The sequence below is a fragment of the Plecotus auritus genome (assembly GCF_963455305.1).
Source record: "Plecotus auritus genome assembly, chromosome: X".
Lineage (NCBI taxonomy): Eukaryota > Metazoa > Chordata > Mammalia > Chiroptera > Vespertilionidae > Plecotus > Plecotus auritus.
Window position 1 is genome coordinate 96,818,084 of NC_137784.1, and position 18,400 is coordinate 96,836,483.

An 18,400-nucleotide genomic window follows, 5' to 3' on the forward strand; every position below is an offset into this window, starting at 1 on the left:
AACCATGGGTATAAAGTATACAGAAATTTGTGTGTTGCCCTCATATTATAATCCTTATAGGGATTTTCTAGCCAAAGGTTTTACCTTATTATAATCATTGCCTCACTTCCTTCAGCAAAGGTAAAACTAGATCCTTATAAATTCTTAATCCTTAAAAAGTGTATAACAAACATATCTTCATTGAAGTTTTACAAAGCCATCACCCCAACAAATTCAATAATTTATAACTCAACATTTTAAATAAGTTTATGAGGCCAACTTATGAAAACTGTAATAAAAGGAGTTATCCTCAATGACTGGTCATCATCAAATTTAATCCAAGATGTGTTTATTTATCATCTACTATGTGCTTAGGTTTAAAGAATAATTCCAGACTTTTAAAACTAAAAAGGTTTAGATCTTCCAATCCTTAAATTTTACAGATAATGACAGTGTTTAACAAATAGTAAAGGCTCAATATTGTAAAATATCAAATGACCTCTTTCAAAGTCCTGCATTCCCTTGACATCATACACTATTAAGGAGAGATTACATATTACATTGGTAAGAAAAATGTCTGAGCTTATTCCTAGAATCTGTAATAAATTTCATTAATCTATTTTACAATTTTAATAACTGTCACTTAATATTCACTTACTTAAATATAAGTAAGAGTTGACTTTGGGAAACCAAACTACCTAAACAATTTGACCAAATAAAATGATTAGTAACAAATAATTGCTGATAAATGTAATAACTTCTACACATTACTATTATATTTTTTTAATATTTTCATTGACTTTTTAGAGAGGAAGGGAAAGAGAGAAACATCGATCAGTTGCCTTCTGCATGACCCCTACCAGGGATCCAGCCTGCAACCCAGGCATGTGCCCTGACCTGGAATGGAACCAGCAACATTTCAGTGCATCAGATGATGCCCAACCAACTGAGCCACACCAGCTAGGGCTACAAATTTTTAATGAATGTCTATTATGCACAAAATCCTGTGTAGTATACAATATAAAATAAATATAGATTAGATACAGTTCTCTAAAAAAGCTCCATGCATATATGCATAACCCATGGACACAGACAATGGTGCAGTGAAAGCCTGGGAGGGGATGGGAGTAGGGTGGAGGGGGTGAATAGGGGAAAAGGGGGGACATTGTTAATACTTTCAACAATAGGGTTAATTAAAGAAAAAAGCTCTCTTAATGATGTTGTAAGCAAAGACACATTCAAATTACTTCAATGCAGAACTGAATGTGATAAAAATCATTGCAGGGGTAAAACAGCTCAGAGACAAAGGAGACCTCCCTAGTAATCTGGATGGATTGATTGTGGAAGGCTTTAGTTTAGACAGGACATGGAATTTGATCTGGGTCTTAAAGAACAGGTGGGATTTCAATAGTCAGAGGAAGGAAAGGGCAATCTGGGTGACATTATTAGATTAGCAAATTTAAAAGATCACTTTGACTAGAGTGTGAAGAATCTGGTTGAATGCCAAATATTGTCAAATTTATCCTTAAATATTTCATGACTCCATCCCCCCTCTGATTCATTTCCACTGCTATTACCATTGTTCAGACTCTCCTCATTTCTTATTTTGCCTACTACAGTAGCAACCTAACAAGCAGGGATCCACGTATCACCATTCATTGCTACATCCCTAATACCTTGCACGGTAAGTGATATATAATATTCGTTAAAGGACTGAAAATCTGATTACATTGTGTTTCGCATTCTTTTTCCTGTATTCCAAATACAAGACAATATTTTATGCTATGTTTTATTTGTCAAAGAATACTTTCAGAAAACTTGAACACAGAGCTTTATAGATTCTTGTAGAAATCCTTAATAGAGCTAGGAACATCAGAAAACACCACCACAACACCAAATGGGTGACTTTTACCACAATGTGCCCCTCCCAGACATTACTATAATGTATGCAGAAGGATGCTGCTCAGATCAAGATGCTCTTTGCAGCAAAGCAAGCCACATATAGCTGACCTCCCTCTGTACCTCATAAATCACTGGAATAGAACTTCAAATATAGTAAATATGATGAATGGTAGATTGCAAGATGAAAAACCTCTAAGACTAGTAAGAAGTTAATGCTATCCTGCAATCCTTAATTCTCTATCTTTCTATCTGCTTTATTAATTTTTCATAGCAATTTCCTTCTGTACATATATTTTTGTTGTTTTCTCTGACCACACCAATACCTCCACCAAAATTCAAGCTCAATGAGAATAAAGTTTCATCACTTTTCATATTTTAGGACATGAAAGTGTTTAGCTCTTATCATTGTACAACAAATGTTTGTTAAATAATAAACAGAACAAATCATTAGATTTTTGAGCAGCAATTAGTACATGCCAAACATTGTATAAAGCAATGGGGATACATTTCTTTAATACATTCCTTATCTTATTGAATAATCACTGTCAAAATTTTAAATATCCTATTAAATTCATGTTAAATCTACATAACAATTCAGGAAGAGTTTACCACTCCCCAAAATTTAGTTTTTAAATTCAATACTACGGTATGTCTCTCTATTTTTAAAATATCTTCTTTTCTATTTCTCAGTCAATTTTTTCAATTTTCATCACATTAAGTCCTAGACATGGTTCTGTTGGGATTATTACTACATATTTATGTTTTATTGCTTTTCTAAATGGATTATTTTCCATTATATCTTCTAAATGATCACTTCTAATATAAATAAAAGTTACTGGTTTTAATTTTTATCTTATATCTAACTACTTTTCAGAACTCAATAAAAGTCTATCAACTAAGAAGTTGTTTTCAAGTCTTAGCTTCCATAGGTACATGATTCTAAAACTTGATCATTTTTTGTCTTCTCTTTTCCATTAACAATGCCTCTTTATTGACACTGACCATAATTTATAGATATATCCTATATAATAAAAGCCTAAAATGCAAATTGTCCCCTCTGGCGGTCGATGGACTGGAAGACCAGGAGTTTGACTGCTCACTATGACATGTGCTGACCACCAAGGGCCCGGCGCAGAACATGGCGGGTGTTGGTGATGCAGCGCTGGCAGTGGGCAGCAGTGGAGGCGCTGCCAGCCTCGATGAGCCCCAAAGAGAGTGGGACCATGGCGGGATGGTGGAGCAGGTGAGTGGGCAGCACCAGGCCAAGGTGGGTGCGAGCGGGGACCCGATCGCCCTTTGATCACCCCGCAGACGGAAACCAGTGGTGGCAGCGAGGGGGCGCAGGCAGGGTCATTGCCTGGCTCCCAGGTGCTGAGGGAGCTGGGCACCCCCCCCCCGCCCTGATCAATCACCCTGCAGGTAGGACATTGGAGCAGGTGAGGGGGCGGTGCCTGGCCAAGGCAGGGTGCCAGGTGGGCTGCAGGGCTGCGAGGCTGGGGGTGCAAGCTGGGGCCCGATCTCCGCAGGCCACACTGAGGGACCCCACCTGTGCATGAATTTGTGCACAAGGCCTCTAGTATTAAATAATGGTGGGTGTAGGCATCTTTGTTTTGTTGCTTCTGGATTGTTGGTTTCATATATATATATATATATATATATATATATATATATATATATATATATTTCTTGTTAAGAGAAAAAGCTTCTATCACTAACTTTTTCATTCTTAAAATGGGCATTGAGTTTTTTCAAGCACCTCCAGCATTTACTGTTCCCCTTTTCTTTTTCTGAAAACTATTGACAGAGGATGCATCATGAATAACTTCATAGTATGAAAGTATTCACACTCTAGAATAAACTTTCTTGGTCACAAATGGTTAATTATTTTCAGATATTCTTAAGTGTGTTTGATTTGTATTTTATTTATAATTCAAAATTGGTTTGTAATGTGTGTATGCACACAAGCACCATTTTTCTCAGGCTTCGATATTTTAATTAGGTAGCATCATAAATATATTGGGGGTTTGTCTATAGTTTCTATGCTCTAAATCAATTTATTTAGTATCAGGATTATCTGTTTCTTTCAAAGGAGTCTTATTTATAATAAGAAAGATTACAAAAGTAGGAAACCAAAAGCTACTGTGTTATAAACTAGGATCATAAGACTAGATCCTTATGGTTTGCCAAGTATCACTTAGGTTACAATTCATTTACCATGCCACTTACAAAGGCATTAAGTTAGAATTAAAAGGACAAAGAGACTTCTTTTTTATAAAATGTTCTTACTAATTATCTAGATTCTATTTGAAATCTAGGCCATAAGTTCATTTCTTTTGTTTCTGGTCAAGAATGCACTTATAATGTGAAGGTTAAAACCATAAAACTTCCTGAAAAAAGCCTGAAATTTGAGAGGGCAAATATTTCTTGGACAAGATGCAAAAAGCACTAAGCATAAAAGAAAAATACTGTATGATAAATTAACCTTCGTCAAAAAACTTGTGCTAATCAAAAGACACAGCCGAAACCGGTTTGGCTCAGTGGATAGAGCGTCGGCCTGTGGACTGAAGGGTCCCGGGTTCGATTCCGGTCAAGGGCATGTACCTTGGTTGCGGGCACATCCCCAGTGGGGGGTGTGCAGGAGGCAGCTGATCGATGTTTCTCTCTCATCGATATTTCTAGCTCTCTATCCCTCTCCCTTCCTCTCTGTAAAATATCAATAAAATATATTTTAAAAAAAAGACACAAATAAGACTATGGGATGGAAAGCCACAGATTAGAAGAAAATATTTATAATACACACATCTAAATATACAGAATAAATTTTAAAACTCAAAAGAATATAACCCATATTTTTATTTAATTTATTGAAGTGGCATTGATTAATTAAATTATATAGGTTTTAGAAGTACATTTCTATAATACATAATCTGTATATTGTTTTGTGTGTTTACCACTTCAAGTCAAATCTCCTTCCATCACCATTTATCCCAAGAGAATGGCTAAAATTAAAGAGGCTAACAATATCAAGAGTTAGAGAGGATTTTCACTTATAACTGGTCAGAGTAGACAATGGCACCATCACTTCAGAAAAGCATTTGGCAGTTTCTATTAATGATAACTTAAATATATATATCCTATGACCCAGCAATCCCACTGCTAGGTACATATAAAAACTAAATGAGTGTATATGGATACAAAAATATTTATTTAAAAATGTCAAGCCCTAACCGGTTTGGCTCAGTGGATAGAGCGTCGGCCTGTGGACTCAAGGGTCCCAGGTTCAATTCCAGTCAAGGGCATGTACCTTGGTTGCAGGCACATCCCCAGTAGGGGATGTGCAGGAGGCAGCTGATTGATGTTTCTCTCTCATCGATGTTTCTGACTCTCTCTCCCTCTCCCTTCCTCTCTGTAAAAAAGCAATAAAATATATTAAAAAATAAATAAATAAAAATGTCAATAACAGCTTTATTCATAAGAACTAAATAATGGAACTTTAAAAGACTATCAACAAGAAAATGGATAAACAAATTGTGGTACATTTAAACAATGGAATCTACACAACAACAAAAAGAAGGACTGATACCATAGCAATGATAGATTCAAAAACATTTTGAAAGAAAGAAGCCATACACAAAAGAATACACAGTGTCTGACTCCATTTACATGAAGTTTAAGAACAAGCAAACTAATTCAAGATATATAAGTCAGAATAGTGGTTCTCTTAGTAAGAGTGGAGGGATATGGACTAGAAATGGGCACAAGGGAATTCTCTGGTGGGATGGAATTGTTTTACATTTTGAACTGGATTGTGTTTATTTTAGCGTATGTAATTATACCTCAATAAAAATAATGAAAAGAAACAAATTCAAGTATGCTATAACCACTTCAGTTACCAACTTGAACCTCTCCTACCATTTCCTTTCCTGACCTTCCCATTCAACAGTGCTTGAACTCTTCATACTCAATTCTCCATTATGAATTCAACATCTCCCAATTATTATTGTCTTCTATCTTTTCACCCAGTATGCCCATACATTATCCCACTATGATTTTCTTGCTTTCTGGGTCTCTGAGCAAGTCTACCTTACAACCCCATGCCCAGATGAGATAACACATTCCAACAAATAGTCACCCTTCATATGATATTTGCCTAATGAGATTATTATGTGAAATTCCTAGTGTAGTATTTGACAAACAATAATGACTTTATATATTTTTACTTCCTACTTCAACCTTTCCACTTATTTTATATTCTTTTAAGACACACCTATATTTTAAAGTATCTTAAATGTCAAAAACACAATTATTATATTTTCAAAATAGTTAAAATAACACATTTATATTTTAATACTTCATCCCCCTTTTCTCTATTTCTCTCTCCCCCCACTACATACACACAATAGACACTTATTTAATCTCAAAATAATCCTAAAATATAGGTATTATTATTATTCCCATTTCATAGATAAGGAACTTAAGGCACAGAGCAATGGAGAAAATTTCCCAAGGTTACACCATTACTAAGTGTCAAAACCATGATATAGACAATTCCATCACATTATTTCAAATGCTTCACCCAAACCGTACAACTAAACTATTGAGAATAAGGGATATTCTTCCATACCTACAAAGCAAAGGCTGTGTATGTTTCTTTGAACCATGAATTTAAAAGTCTAAATTGTCAGAGGAAGCTCTGAAATTCTCATGATCCGCTGTAAAATTTTAATTGGATATTTTTAAATTGTATTTTTCAATTACAGTTGACATCCAATATAATTTTATATTATTTTCAGGTGTCGAGCATAGTGGTAAGACTCACTGGAAATTTAAATAACAGAAACGTACACACAATCATAGAGCAATACTATTTTAAAAATACTTGTTAAGACATCTATTCTTATGCAATGGATACCAGTATTCATTCATTGATATGCTTTAAAACTAAAATTTCAAACAATAGCTCCACTGACTGAATTCTATGTGTTCACAATTTATACTAATTATGATTTCTATGTATATTTTTTATTTGTTCATTAGTTCAGAACATACGATCACTAGCATGCTCATCATTCCCTTTCTTTGTCAATCATTTTTATTCATTCATATAGCAAATACTTTTATTTCATTCCAGTCATTCAACAAATACTTATTGAGTAGAAACTATGTTAGATATATCAATGGGCAGGAGAGACATTATGTAACATATAAAGTAAATTGTTTCCATAAATATACCTGTTACGGAGAACTGCAGCAACTGATTCCCCTAGATGCAGTTGATCCATCACCTCCACAAGTTGGATAAGAATCTGTTCAAGAGGAAAATAAGTCAATATTTACTATGAAAATCAATACTAGAAGTTTCTAATTGTGTTATTTTTGTAGTATTTTAAATATTTTGTGACAGAAATGCAAAATATAACTTAGAAAATAAAGGAAATTAAGAAACTCAATCTGCAATAGTCAAAATCTACAAAATGCCATACTGAATCATTAAATAGTATTGACTAAATTTCATGTGAAATCATTAGCTAACAATTACCCATGGAAAAACAACCAAGTATACAGAAGTTGGATTAAATGAAAGTCAGAAGAACTGAGGAGTCTGTGTGAAGTTGGGTTAGACAAAAGAAGTTAAAGCAAAGGGTTGAGGCAAACATTTGCCAAGTAGATACTGACAGGACTAATTTCCATTTTACCAGGGAAACTAAAGGCCTGAGAAGCCCATAGCAGGGCCCACAATTTTAGAAGCGATAGGTCAAAATTAAGGCTAGAAAGGTATAATATTTTAAATCTAAAGACATAAAATAGGTAGTGGGGGTAAAAGCATTGTTTTCCTGATCTGCACTGAATTTCTGTTTTGGTCGTGCCTGTTGATTTTTTTATGGGAAAGGAGGAGGTAGTTTGTAGTAAACTGAACTTTATCTAATTAATATACTGGTTTTTAGTAATGTGAATACTTTGTGTTGCAGATGTAGAGTATATATAATGTATTTTATTAATTTCAAATACATTGGGAAACAAAAATGTATTTAATTAAGGACATATAGATGACCAATAGACATATGAAAGAATGCTCAAGGTCACTAATTATCAATGTTGGCAAGAATGTGGAAAAAAAGGAACCCTCGAGAACTGTAGGTGGGAGTGCAAACTGGTGAAGCCACTGTGGAAGACAGTATGGAGTTTCCTCAAGAAATTAAAAATGGAACTTCCATTTGATCCAATGAACCCACTTCCATGAATATATCCTAAGAATCCTGAAACACCTATCAGAAAGAATATATGCACCTCTATGTTCATCATAACATTATTCACAATAGCTAAGATATGGAAACAGCCCAGGTGGTCCATCAGCAGTTGAGAGGATTAAAAAGCAATGGTATATATACACAATGGAATACTTTGTGGCTTTAAAAAGAAGGAACAGAATGGATAGACCTGGAGACTATTATGCTAAGAGAAATAAGTCAGCAGAGAAAGACAAATACCATATGATCTCACTAACATGTGGAATCTAAAGAGCAAAATAAACAAACAAAGTGGAACAGACTGGCAGGAGACAAACAGGTAAGGGTGGGAGTGACTGGATAAAGAAGTTGAAGAGATTAGCTAGAGAACATACTAGTATATACATATCCCATGGACATGGATAATAGTGTAGTGAAGGCCAAGTGAGGAGGAGGCAAGGCTAAGTGGAGGTGGGCAAAGGGGTGGAAATGGGGTACATCTGCAATAATGTCAACATTAAAAATTTTAATTAAAAATCACTTTATTGCATTGGGAAGACGCAATTTAATTTGTTTATATAATTATGTTTGTTGTAAAATGATGTGAAGAACTAAAATAATTAAGCTTGAGAAAAAAAATGTTGTGTTCATTGTTCCTTGCCCACTTTCTGTCCCTTAATTTAGAGACAATAGCGAAAGAAGGAGAAGGAAATAAAACACTATACTTCTTGTGTCTTCATGACTCTAAAAATGAAACAAATCAAATGACAATATAACATTTATATTTATTTCATAGTCCTATTCTATGCTTATAATCCTACCACAATTTTAAAAATTGAGCGGACTAAATAAAATTTTTAAAAAATTTAAGCATTTCAAAATCAACTGACTTTGACTTACCTTTTCTAAAAATGCTTTAGTGTCAAGAGAGTTGTAGGTGTTGAGGAATTTTAATTTTGTTTAGGTTATGGTTTTTTAGAAGATGAGCCAAGAAAAAAAAAATCCAACTATATCAAGATTACTATTAGGGAGATAGGAAAATCGCTGTCGATGGGAAGGCAGGCTGCAAGATAGTGTGTGAGTGAGAGAACAAAAGGAGAGTGTGTGGTCGCACGGGGAGTATATATTTGTGGGTGAGGGACAGCTATATTCCAAAGGACTGTTGGGGACTGCCGGATTGGGCTCCCCTGACCTGGCAGGCTCCATTGCTACTGAAATCTCTCCTGGAGCAGCCAGCTCTGCCACAGAGACGACGCCATCTTGAAAGGGAGAGTGGCTGTGATCTGAAGCCTACCCTTACCTTCAATCAGGAAGAATTGGATACCTGCCAGACCCTATAACCACAACACCCAGGGAATAAGCCATACCACTCCAAGACTTAAAAAGGGAGCAACAAGAAAAGCCCAGCATAAGCAGAAGGAAGGAAATAATAAAGATCAGAGTAAAGATAAATGACATAGAGACCAAATGAATAAATAAATAAATAATACAAAAGATCAACAAAACCAAGAGCTGGTTCTCTGAAAGGATAAACAAGATTGATGAACCTCTAGCCAGGCTCATCAAGAAGCAAAGAGAGAGGACCCAAATAAACAAAATCAGAAATGAAAGAAGAGAAAAAACAACAGACCCCACAGAAATACAAAGGATTGTTAAAAAATAATATGAACAACTCTATTCCAACAAACAGGACAACCTGGAGGAAATGGACATATTCCTAGAAAAATACAACCTTCCAAAATTCAATCAAGTAGAATCTAAAAATTTCAATGGGCCAGTAACTATGGAAGAAATTGAAGCAGTCATCAAAAAACTTCCAGATAACAAAAGACCGGGGCCAGAGGGCTTAACAGGGGAGATTTACCAAACATTCAAGGAAGAACTAAAACCTATCCTCAGACTATACCAAAAAATTCAAGAGTAAGGAACACTTCCAAGCTCATTCTATGAAGCCGCATCACGCCAATACCAAAACCAGATAAAGACAACACAATGAAAGAGAATTACAGGCCAATATCCCTCATGAACATAGATGCCAAAATCTTCAACAAAATTCTAGCAAATCAGATCCAGCAGTACATCAGAAAGATCATACAACATGACCAAGTAGGATTTATCAAGGGGATGCAAAGATGGTAAATATCTGCAAATCAATAAATGTGATATATCACATAAACAAATTAAGAGATAAAAATCACATAGTCATATAAATTGATGCAGAAAAATCATTTGAGAAAATCCAACACCCTTTCTAGATAAAAACTCTCAGCATGGTAGGAATAGAAGGATCATACCTCAACATAATAAAAGCCATATATGACAAAACCACAGCCAACATCACACTCAATGGGCAAAAATTAAAACCATTTTCCCTAAGAACAGGAACAAGACAGGGATGCCCACTCTCACCACTCCTGTTCGACATAGTATTAGAAGTATTAGCCATTGCAATTAGACAAGAAGAAGAAAAAAAAAAGGCATCCAAATTGGAAAAGAAGAAGTAAAGCTGTCCTTATATGCAGATGACATGATATTGTACATAAAAAACCCGAAAGACTCCATCAAAAAACTAATAGACTTAATAAATGAATTCGGCAATGTAGCAGGATACAAAATTAACGCCAAGAAATCTATAGCATTTCTATACACCAATAGTGAACTTACAGAAAGAGAGACTAAAAAAGCAATCCCATTTACCATCACACCAAAAAATTTAAAATACCTAGGAATAAACTTAACTAAGGAGGTAAAAGACCTATACGCAGAAAACTACAGGACACTGAAAAAAGAGATAGAGGAAGACGTAAACAGATGGAAGAACATACCATGTTCATGGATTGGGAGAATCAACATCATTAAAATGTCCATACTACCCAATGCAATCTATAGATTCAATACACTCCCCATTAAAATACCAATGGCATATTTCACAGACCTAGAATGAACTCTCCAAAAATTCATCTGGAATTTAAAAAGACCCTGAATAGCTGTAGCAATCCTGAGAAAAAAGAAAAAAGTAGGTGGGATCTCAATACCAGATTTCAATCTGTATTACAAAGCCACTGTTCTCAAACCTGCCTGGTACTGGCACAAGAAGAGACATATAGACCAATGGAATAGAATAGAGAAACCAGAAATCGACCCAAACCACTATGCTCAATTAATGTTTGACAAAGGAGGCATGAACATACAATGGAGTCAAGACAGTCTCTTCAATAAATGGTGTTGGGAAAATTGGACAGATACATGCAAAAAAAATGAAACTAGACCACCAACTTACACCATACACAAAAATAAACTCAAAATGGATAAAGGTCTTAAACATAAGATGGGAAACCATAAAAATACTAGAGGAATCCACAGGCAGCGAAATCTGGGACAAATGCCGAAGCAATTTCTTCACCGATACCACTCCTAGGGCAATGGAAACTAAAGAGAAAATAAACAAATGGGACTACATCAAAATAAAAAGCTTCTGCACAGCAAAAGAAACGATCAACAAAACAATAAGAAAGACCACTGCATGGGAAAACATATTTGCTAATGTTATCACTGATAAAGGTTTAATCTCCAACATTTACAGGGAACTCATACAACATAACAAAAGGAAAATAAACAATCCAATAAAAAAAATGGGCAACGGACCTAAATTGATACTTTTGGAAAGAAGACGAAAGGAAGGGCAAGGACATATGAAAACTTGCTCAATGTCACTAATTATCTGAGAGATGAAAATCAAAACAACAATGCGGTACCATCTCACACCTGTCAGAATGGCTATCATCAACAAATCAACAGAAGACAAGTGCTGGGGAGGATGCGGAGAAAAAGGAACCCTCGTGCACTGCTGGTGGGAATGCAGACTGGTGCAGCCACTGTGAAAAACAGTATGGAGTTTCCTCAAAAAACTAAAAATAGAACTCCCATTTGACCCAGTAATCCCACTTCTAGGAATATACCCCAAGAAACTAGAAACACCAATCAGAAAGGATATATGCCCCCTATGTTCATAGCAGCACAATTTACAATAGCTAAGATTGGAAACAGCCTAAATGCCCATCAGCACATGAGTGGATTAGAAAACTATGGTACATCTACTCAATGGAATATTACACTGCTATAAAAAAGAAGGAATTCTTACCATTTGCAGCAGCATGGATGGACCTGGAGAACATTATGCTAAGTGAAATAAGCCAGGCAATGAAAGAAAAATAACACATGATCTCACTCATTTATGGAAAATAAATAACATTATAACCTGATGAATAAAAAGATAGATACAGAGGTAGTAAAGCATGGAACAGACTATCAAATTATAGCGGGAAGGCTGAGGAGTGCTGGGGAAGTGGGGAAAGAGATCAACTGAAGGACTTGTATGCATGCATACAAGCACAACCAATGGACCCAAGACATTGGGGGGTGGGGGTGAGGGCATGTGCCAGGGAGTATGGGAGGGAGTGGGGTAAGGTCAATGGGGGAAAAAAAGGCGATATATGTACTACTGTTTGTAATACTTTAAACAATAAAATAAAATTGAAAATAATTTTAAAAAATAAAAGCAAAAAAAAAAAAGAAGAAACAACTGCATCTTGGGTAGAAATATAGGTCCTAAAATTAGGCATGCATATTTTCATTTAATCCTGTATTTTCAACCAATCTACCTGCTGCACTTAGATCTCTGAATCTGGGGTGCTCCCATTCAAATTCTCCATATAAGAAACCTTTGATCCTCTGAGGAGCAGAGAGTGGGCAACAAGACTTGGACTCTAGCCACTTATTATAAAGACTTTCAAGATACAGCCCAACTTTTCAATCTCATGACTCATTTCTGCCTTCCCCAGATCAGGCGCCTCCAAGTTTTGAAACATTAGGAGTTATAGAGGACGAATTAGTTGGTTTCTCTCAAATGTTCATGTAGGGCGAGATAATGAAGTTGTAACTTCCTTGTCTCTAACTAAAAAATTAGTTTCAACCTTACATCTGTCAATGTTTCCACTCCTGTTCTCTGATCTTTTGAATTTTTTTTCCATTTCATTACTTTAATTTTAATGGAGATAAGAAAGGAGAGGATATAAACACATGTGATCAATTTATGCAGGATTTAACTAAAACCTACTGTTTATAAGGTTTAATTAACACTGCCTGCAACATAGGGGAGAAAGAGAGAGAGAGAGAGAGAGAGAGAGAGAGAGAGAGAGAGAGAGAGAGAGAGAGAGAGAAGTATGGAGACTAGTTAATAAACTACTTCCATAGACAAGACATGAAAAAAAGGGCACAGACAGTGGCATAGCCAGGGAGAACTAGAACTTACAACTGAAGATCACGGTCAGATATCAAAAGGAAAAGGGGACATCAAAGACAAAATCTATATATGTAACTGAGTGAAATGGTGATGATATCAAGTGAGGTAGGGTTCAGAGAAGAAAGAAAAATATTGAAAGCAAGGAGAACAATGGTTTGACATAGGCATATTGAAATACCCTAGGACACACAACATAGTAACTAATAGAAAACTGGATATATAGACATTTATATTAGACCTACAATGAAAATATAGGAATATTTAGCCATTAAATAATAGTTGAAGTGATGAGATTGGGAAATATTACTCAGGATTTTATTTGCCATGGAAAGGTGGAATTCCAAAGAACAATGTTGTACAAGAAACAGGAAGACAAGCTAGCAAAGAAAAAAGGGAGAGAATAGGTAGGAGGGAAAGTAAGAGAATTGTGAGATAAAAGTTGAGAAGTGTGGTACAGAAGAGTAGTTGGAAGAAATTCAACTATTTCAAACTCTGCTGAGACCAAAGAAGATAATGTTAATTGATTTAATAGTTTATAAAGTAAATGATGATCTTTTTAAAAGAGTCAATATGGATGGGGAGAACCACACTTCAGTGGTTTGAAAAATAAAACAAAAATAAATTCTTTCAGGAACTTATGGGGAACTCAAATACACCAGGAAATGATTCTATGGCACAAGTGGCTTCCAAACAAGGGAAAAGGGGATGATTAAAAATAATTGGGGAATAATTGGATAGCCATTTAGAAAAACAAATTGGTTGTACACTACTGCAGTTTACATGTGAGTAACCTAAATAAATTCCAGAAGGATCAAAGGTTTAAAGGTAAAAAATAAAACTGAAATGTACCAAAGTAAACTCAAGTGAAGTTATTTATAATCATGTAGTGAGGAAGTAAGCAGCACCCAAAATCTAGAAACCATAAAAAAACTGTTAAGTCTAATTATATAAAAAACTATAACTCTGTACTTCAAAAATACCACAAAATCAAATGGCATTTGATAAACCAGGAAAAAAAAATAGTCACCATATACATGACAGACAACAGAGGTCTAATGATTTTAAAATAGACACACAACTAATAAATAAACAATAAAATACTATTGTAAAGCTGAGCAAGTAATACAAACAAGAAGTACACATAAAAGAAATACAAATCACTAATAAAAAGAAAAACAATTTTAAATGAGGCATTGCTTTCACTTATGAAATTCACACACACACACACACACACGCACGCACACACACAAAGTCTGTTTATGTCCATTATTAGTGACAGGGAATTTGGATTTGAGGGTAATATTCACTTTCATTCTACACTCTTCTGTTGAATTTATTTCAAAATAAAAAACAAGGATGATCCAGCAAAATGAGTAAGGAGGGAGTGGCCATGACATAGAGGACACCAGGAAGATGTAGTAACCTAGAATGTAAAATAAAGTGTTAATTGTATGAAGAAAGGAGTAATCCAGTTTGTCAGATACTCCAACCTGTGTCACTGAAGTTCTACCCTGAAAAACTGAGATATGAGAACTTGATAGAGGTCACTGGACACCTTGATAAGAGTGGTTTCTTTGAAATGGTAGAGAAAAAGTTTGATTAGTGTGGGTTTACTAGTAAGAAAGAATGAGAGGAAACAAGTACACACAATACTGAGTATTGTGCTTTAATAAGGAGCAGAAAAATAGGTGGCAGTTGGACAGGGATATAAGGTGGAAATAAATATTTTTGTTTTATTGTATTTCTATAATGGGAAATACTAGAGCAGGTAAATCTGAAAAGCATGCCATTAAATAAAAATGTAAACTGAAAAAGTATAATACTATGCAATAAATTTCAAAAGCATGTAAGATAATACCATATGTATATGTATATATAGACACATTATATGTATATACACTGAGTGGCCAGATTATTATGATCTCTGAATGCATAATAATCTGGCCACTCAGTGTATATCCTATATAATAAAAGGATAATATGCAAATTGTCCCCTTGACCAGGAGTTCGACCAGCAGGCAGGCCAGCCAACCGCCCATGTCCCCTCCCCCTGGCCAGGCTGGCCAGACCCCACCCATGCACAAATTCATGCACTGGACCAATATTAAGGTATTATGTAGCTAAGTGGTGGTTCTATTGGTCTCTGTACTTTTATGTGTGTTTGAAATATTTAAAAAGAAACAAAAACGTATAATACATTTTCTCTTCCCTAAAATAAGAGCTATGTAGATGAGCAGACAAGACATAACATATAAAGGTCAGCATTTTAAAAAAAATGTTTTCAAAGACTGAAAGAAAAGACAGGACAAAAATATAACTAAGCATGCATTGTAATTTAAAAACCACACTTCTCCATGGCCATGATACTCTCATGAATACTAGTAAAAGGGAAACACCTCATTACTCAGAGCACACACTTGAGAGATTTAAATGTGGTTTTGCCCTTAAAAATTCTACTGAGCTCACCAGAAATAAAACTGACAAGACTCTTTCTGATAGTTGAGATATGTTGCATAACTTCAACCAATTTTACTCTTAAACATTTATTGTAAGTAATTCACAAATCTTATATTTCTCAAGCACTTATCAAATAGTTAGATGATATTTCAGAGAGAGATTCCAGTTTATGATTTAGAATTTAATTAAAATCTACCATCTCACTCTTTCCTACCATGTACAAGAACCAATAGCTTTAAAATAATGAGATTTGATATAGCTAACCAATTTTATACCAGGTAATTGCTTATGAACTAAACTGTTGTATAAAAGAAATAAAGCACTTGTATAATAGTCCATCTTTAAGTTAAATTTTGTAAGTACTGTGTTCAGAAAAGCTGACAGAAAAGACCAGTGAAAAGTGCTAAACAGCCCAGCCGGTGTGGCTCAGTGGTTGAACATTGACCTATGAACCAGTAAGTCATGGTTCACTGGCTCAATTCCCAATGTGGGGCATGCAGAAGGCAGCCAGTCAATAATTGTCTCTCATCATTGATGTTTCTATATCTCTCTCCCCCTTCCTTCCCCTCTGAAATCAATTTTTTTAAATATATTGTATTTATTTCAGAGAGGAATGGAGAGGGAGAGAGAGATAGAAACATCAATGATGAGAGAGAATCATTGGTCGGCTGCCTCCCACTAGGGATCGAACCCACAACCCAGGCATGTGCCCTTGACCGGAATCAAACCCAGGACCTTTCAGTCCACAGGCTGATGCTTTATCCACTGAGCCAAACCAGCTATGGCTGAAATCACTTTTTTTTTTAATTTTAAAGAAAAGTGCTGCCCTGACTGGTTTGGCTCAGTGGATAGAGCGTCGGCCTGTGGACTGAAGGTTCCCAGGTTCGATTCCGGTCAAGGGCATGTACCTTGGTTGCGGGCACATCCCCAGTAGGGGATGTGCAGGAGGCAGCTGATCGATGTTTCTCTCTCATCGATGTTTCTAGCTCTCTATCCCTCTCCCTTCCTCTCTGTAAAAAATCAATAAAATATATTTAAAAAAAAAAGAAGAAAAGTGCTAAACACTACAAAACAAAAAACTGCAAAATATAGAAAAATAGGATATAATTGCAATTCTCTAAATAAAGTTATATACAGCAGCATATCACTAACATTTTTAAATAATCTTGAAATGGTAAAATCTGAAGTCTGAGAAACAGACTTTATTGTTTATGAAATAGTTTATTATACAAAAATAGTGTATTATACAAAAGTTAATATTTTAAAATGTTACAAGCTCCCTGGCCAGGCAGATCAGTTGGTTAGAGAGGCATCCCCCATCCCCATAGGCCAAGGTTGCAGGTTTGAATGCATAATTAAGTGGAACAAAAAATCGATGGCTCTCTCTCTCCCTCTCTCTCTTTATCTCAAAAAAAAGTCAATACATTTTTTAAAATGTTAGAGTGACAAATCATTCAGCTTCCACATGGGACAGACACCATGCTCACCTGTGGCACTAAAGAAGTCCTTTCCTAGGGATTCCAAACTGGTGGCAGAGTAAGTAGAAGCTACACTGACACTTTCCCAAGACCAAACTGGAAATACAACTAATACACAGAACCACTCTGAAAAATCAACTGAAGACTAGCGGAAGAGAACCCTGATAACCAAGTATGCAAAGTGGAGACCACATGGAGACTGGTAGAAGGGCAGAGGTGCAAAAGGGCTGGCCAGGCTCTCACAGACAGCAGCTGAATTTCCAGAGAGATATCTCAGCTATGGGGGTTCCCACTGAGAACTCTGGGGTTTTAAACCCCAAGCTGAACTCTGCAGTCCAGAGCGTCAGAACTGAGAAAGGTGCCCACATAACATCTGACAGTGAAAAGCAGCAGGGTTGCCAGCAAGAGATTGCTGGGATTTCAGGCACTCTATCAAAGGTCCACTGAACAAAATTTCATGTGCAGCTACTCACCTTGGGCTCCGGCAGAAGGATGGCAGGGTGGACTGGAGCTGTGTGAGCAGAAGCCAGGGTTAGGGGTTCTGAGGTTAGAGCTCAGAGGGCAGCCACCCCAGTTTCCTGTTCTGAGTCATTCCCTCAAGCTGCGGAGGAAATCTTTTGCTATCCAAGCGGTTTTAGCCTGGGGAGAAGGCACTTGCCCCACCCTGTTGGAAGACCTCTGGCCCCAGAAGTTGATAGTCTGAGGCTAATCAAGTTTGAGTGTTAATGGGATGCAGACAGAGGCAGGTTTCTGGAGGCTTTGAGTCTTTGCCTGATCTAATCCTGGACTCAGGGCTATGAAAAGCAGACCCTGGTGCACATCTTGGTCCTTTCCAAAGGCACCCAGCCCCAGCAGAGGGAAAAGTCACACAAGTTCAGGAGGCACAGAAAGTCCCAAGCAAGAAGAACCCAAACAGGCCCATGGCCAGTCACATCATAATTAAAATGCCAAGAATTAAAGACAAAGAGAGAATCTTAAAGGCAGCAAGAGAAAAGCAATTTGTTACCTACAAAGGAGCTCCCATAAGGCTGTCAGCTGATTTCTCATCAGAAACT

General features: G+C 36.1%; 1 protein-coding gene across 4 annotated transcripts in view; it reads right to left on the bottom strand.

The window, feature by feature from the left end:
* The window catches only part of KLHL13 (kelch like family member 13), a 224,081-nt gene that overhangs the window by 140,324 nt on the left and 65,357 nt on the right, over nt 1-18,400 (bottom strand). For 2 of the 4 annotated variants that reach the window (XM_080652634.1, XM_080652640.1), the window contains exons 2-3: nt 17,819-17,856; nt 7,114-7,187 (exon numbers count right to left, since the gene is read on the bottom strand). In XM_080652634.1, the coding sequence (XP_080508760.1) occupies nt 7,114-7,163 (50 nt within the window). In that variant the 5' untranslated portion in view covers nt 7,164-7,187; nt 17,819-17,856. The remainder of the gene's footprint in view (nt 1-7,113; nt 7,188-17,818; nt 17,857-18,400) is intronic. The other 2 variants (XM_080652639.1, XM_080652633.1) reach the window with 1 other exon arrangement.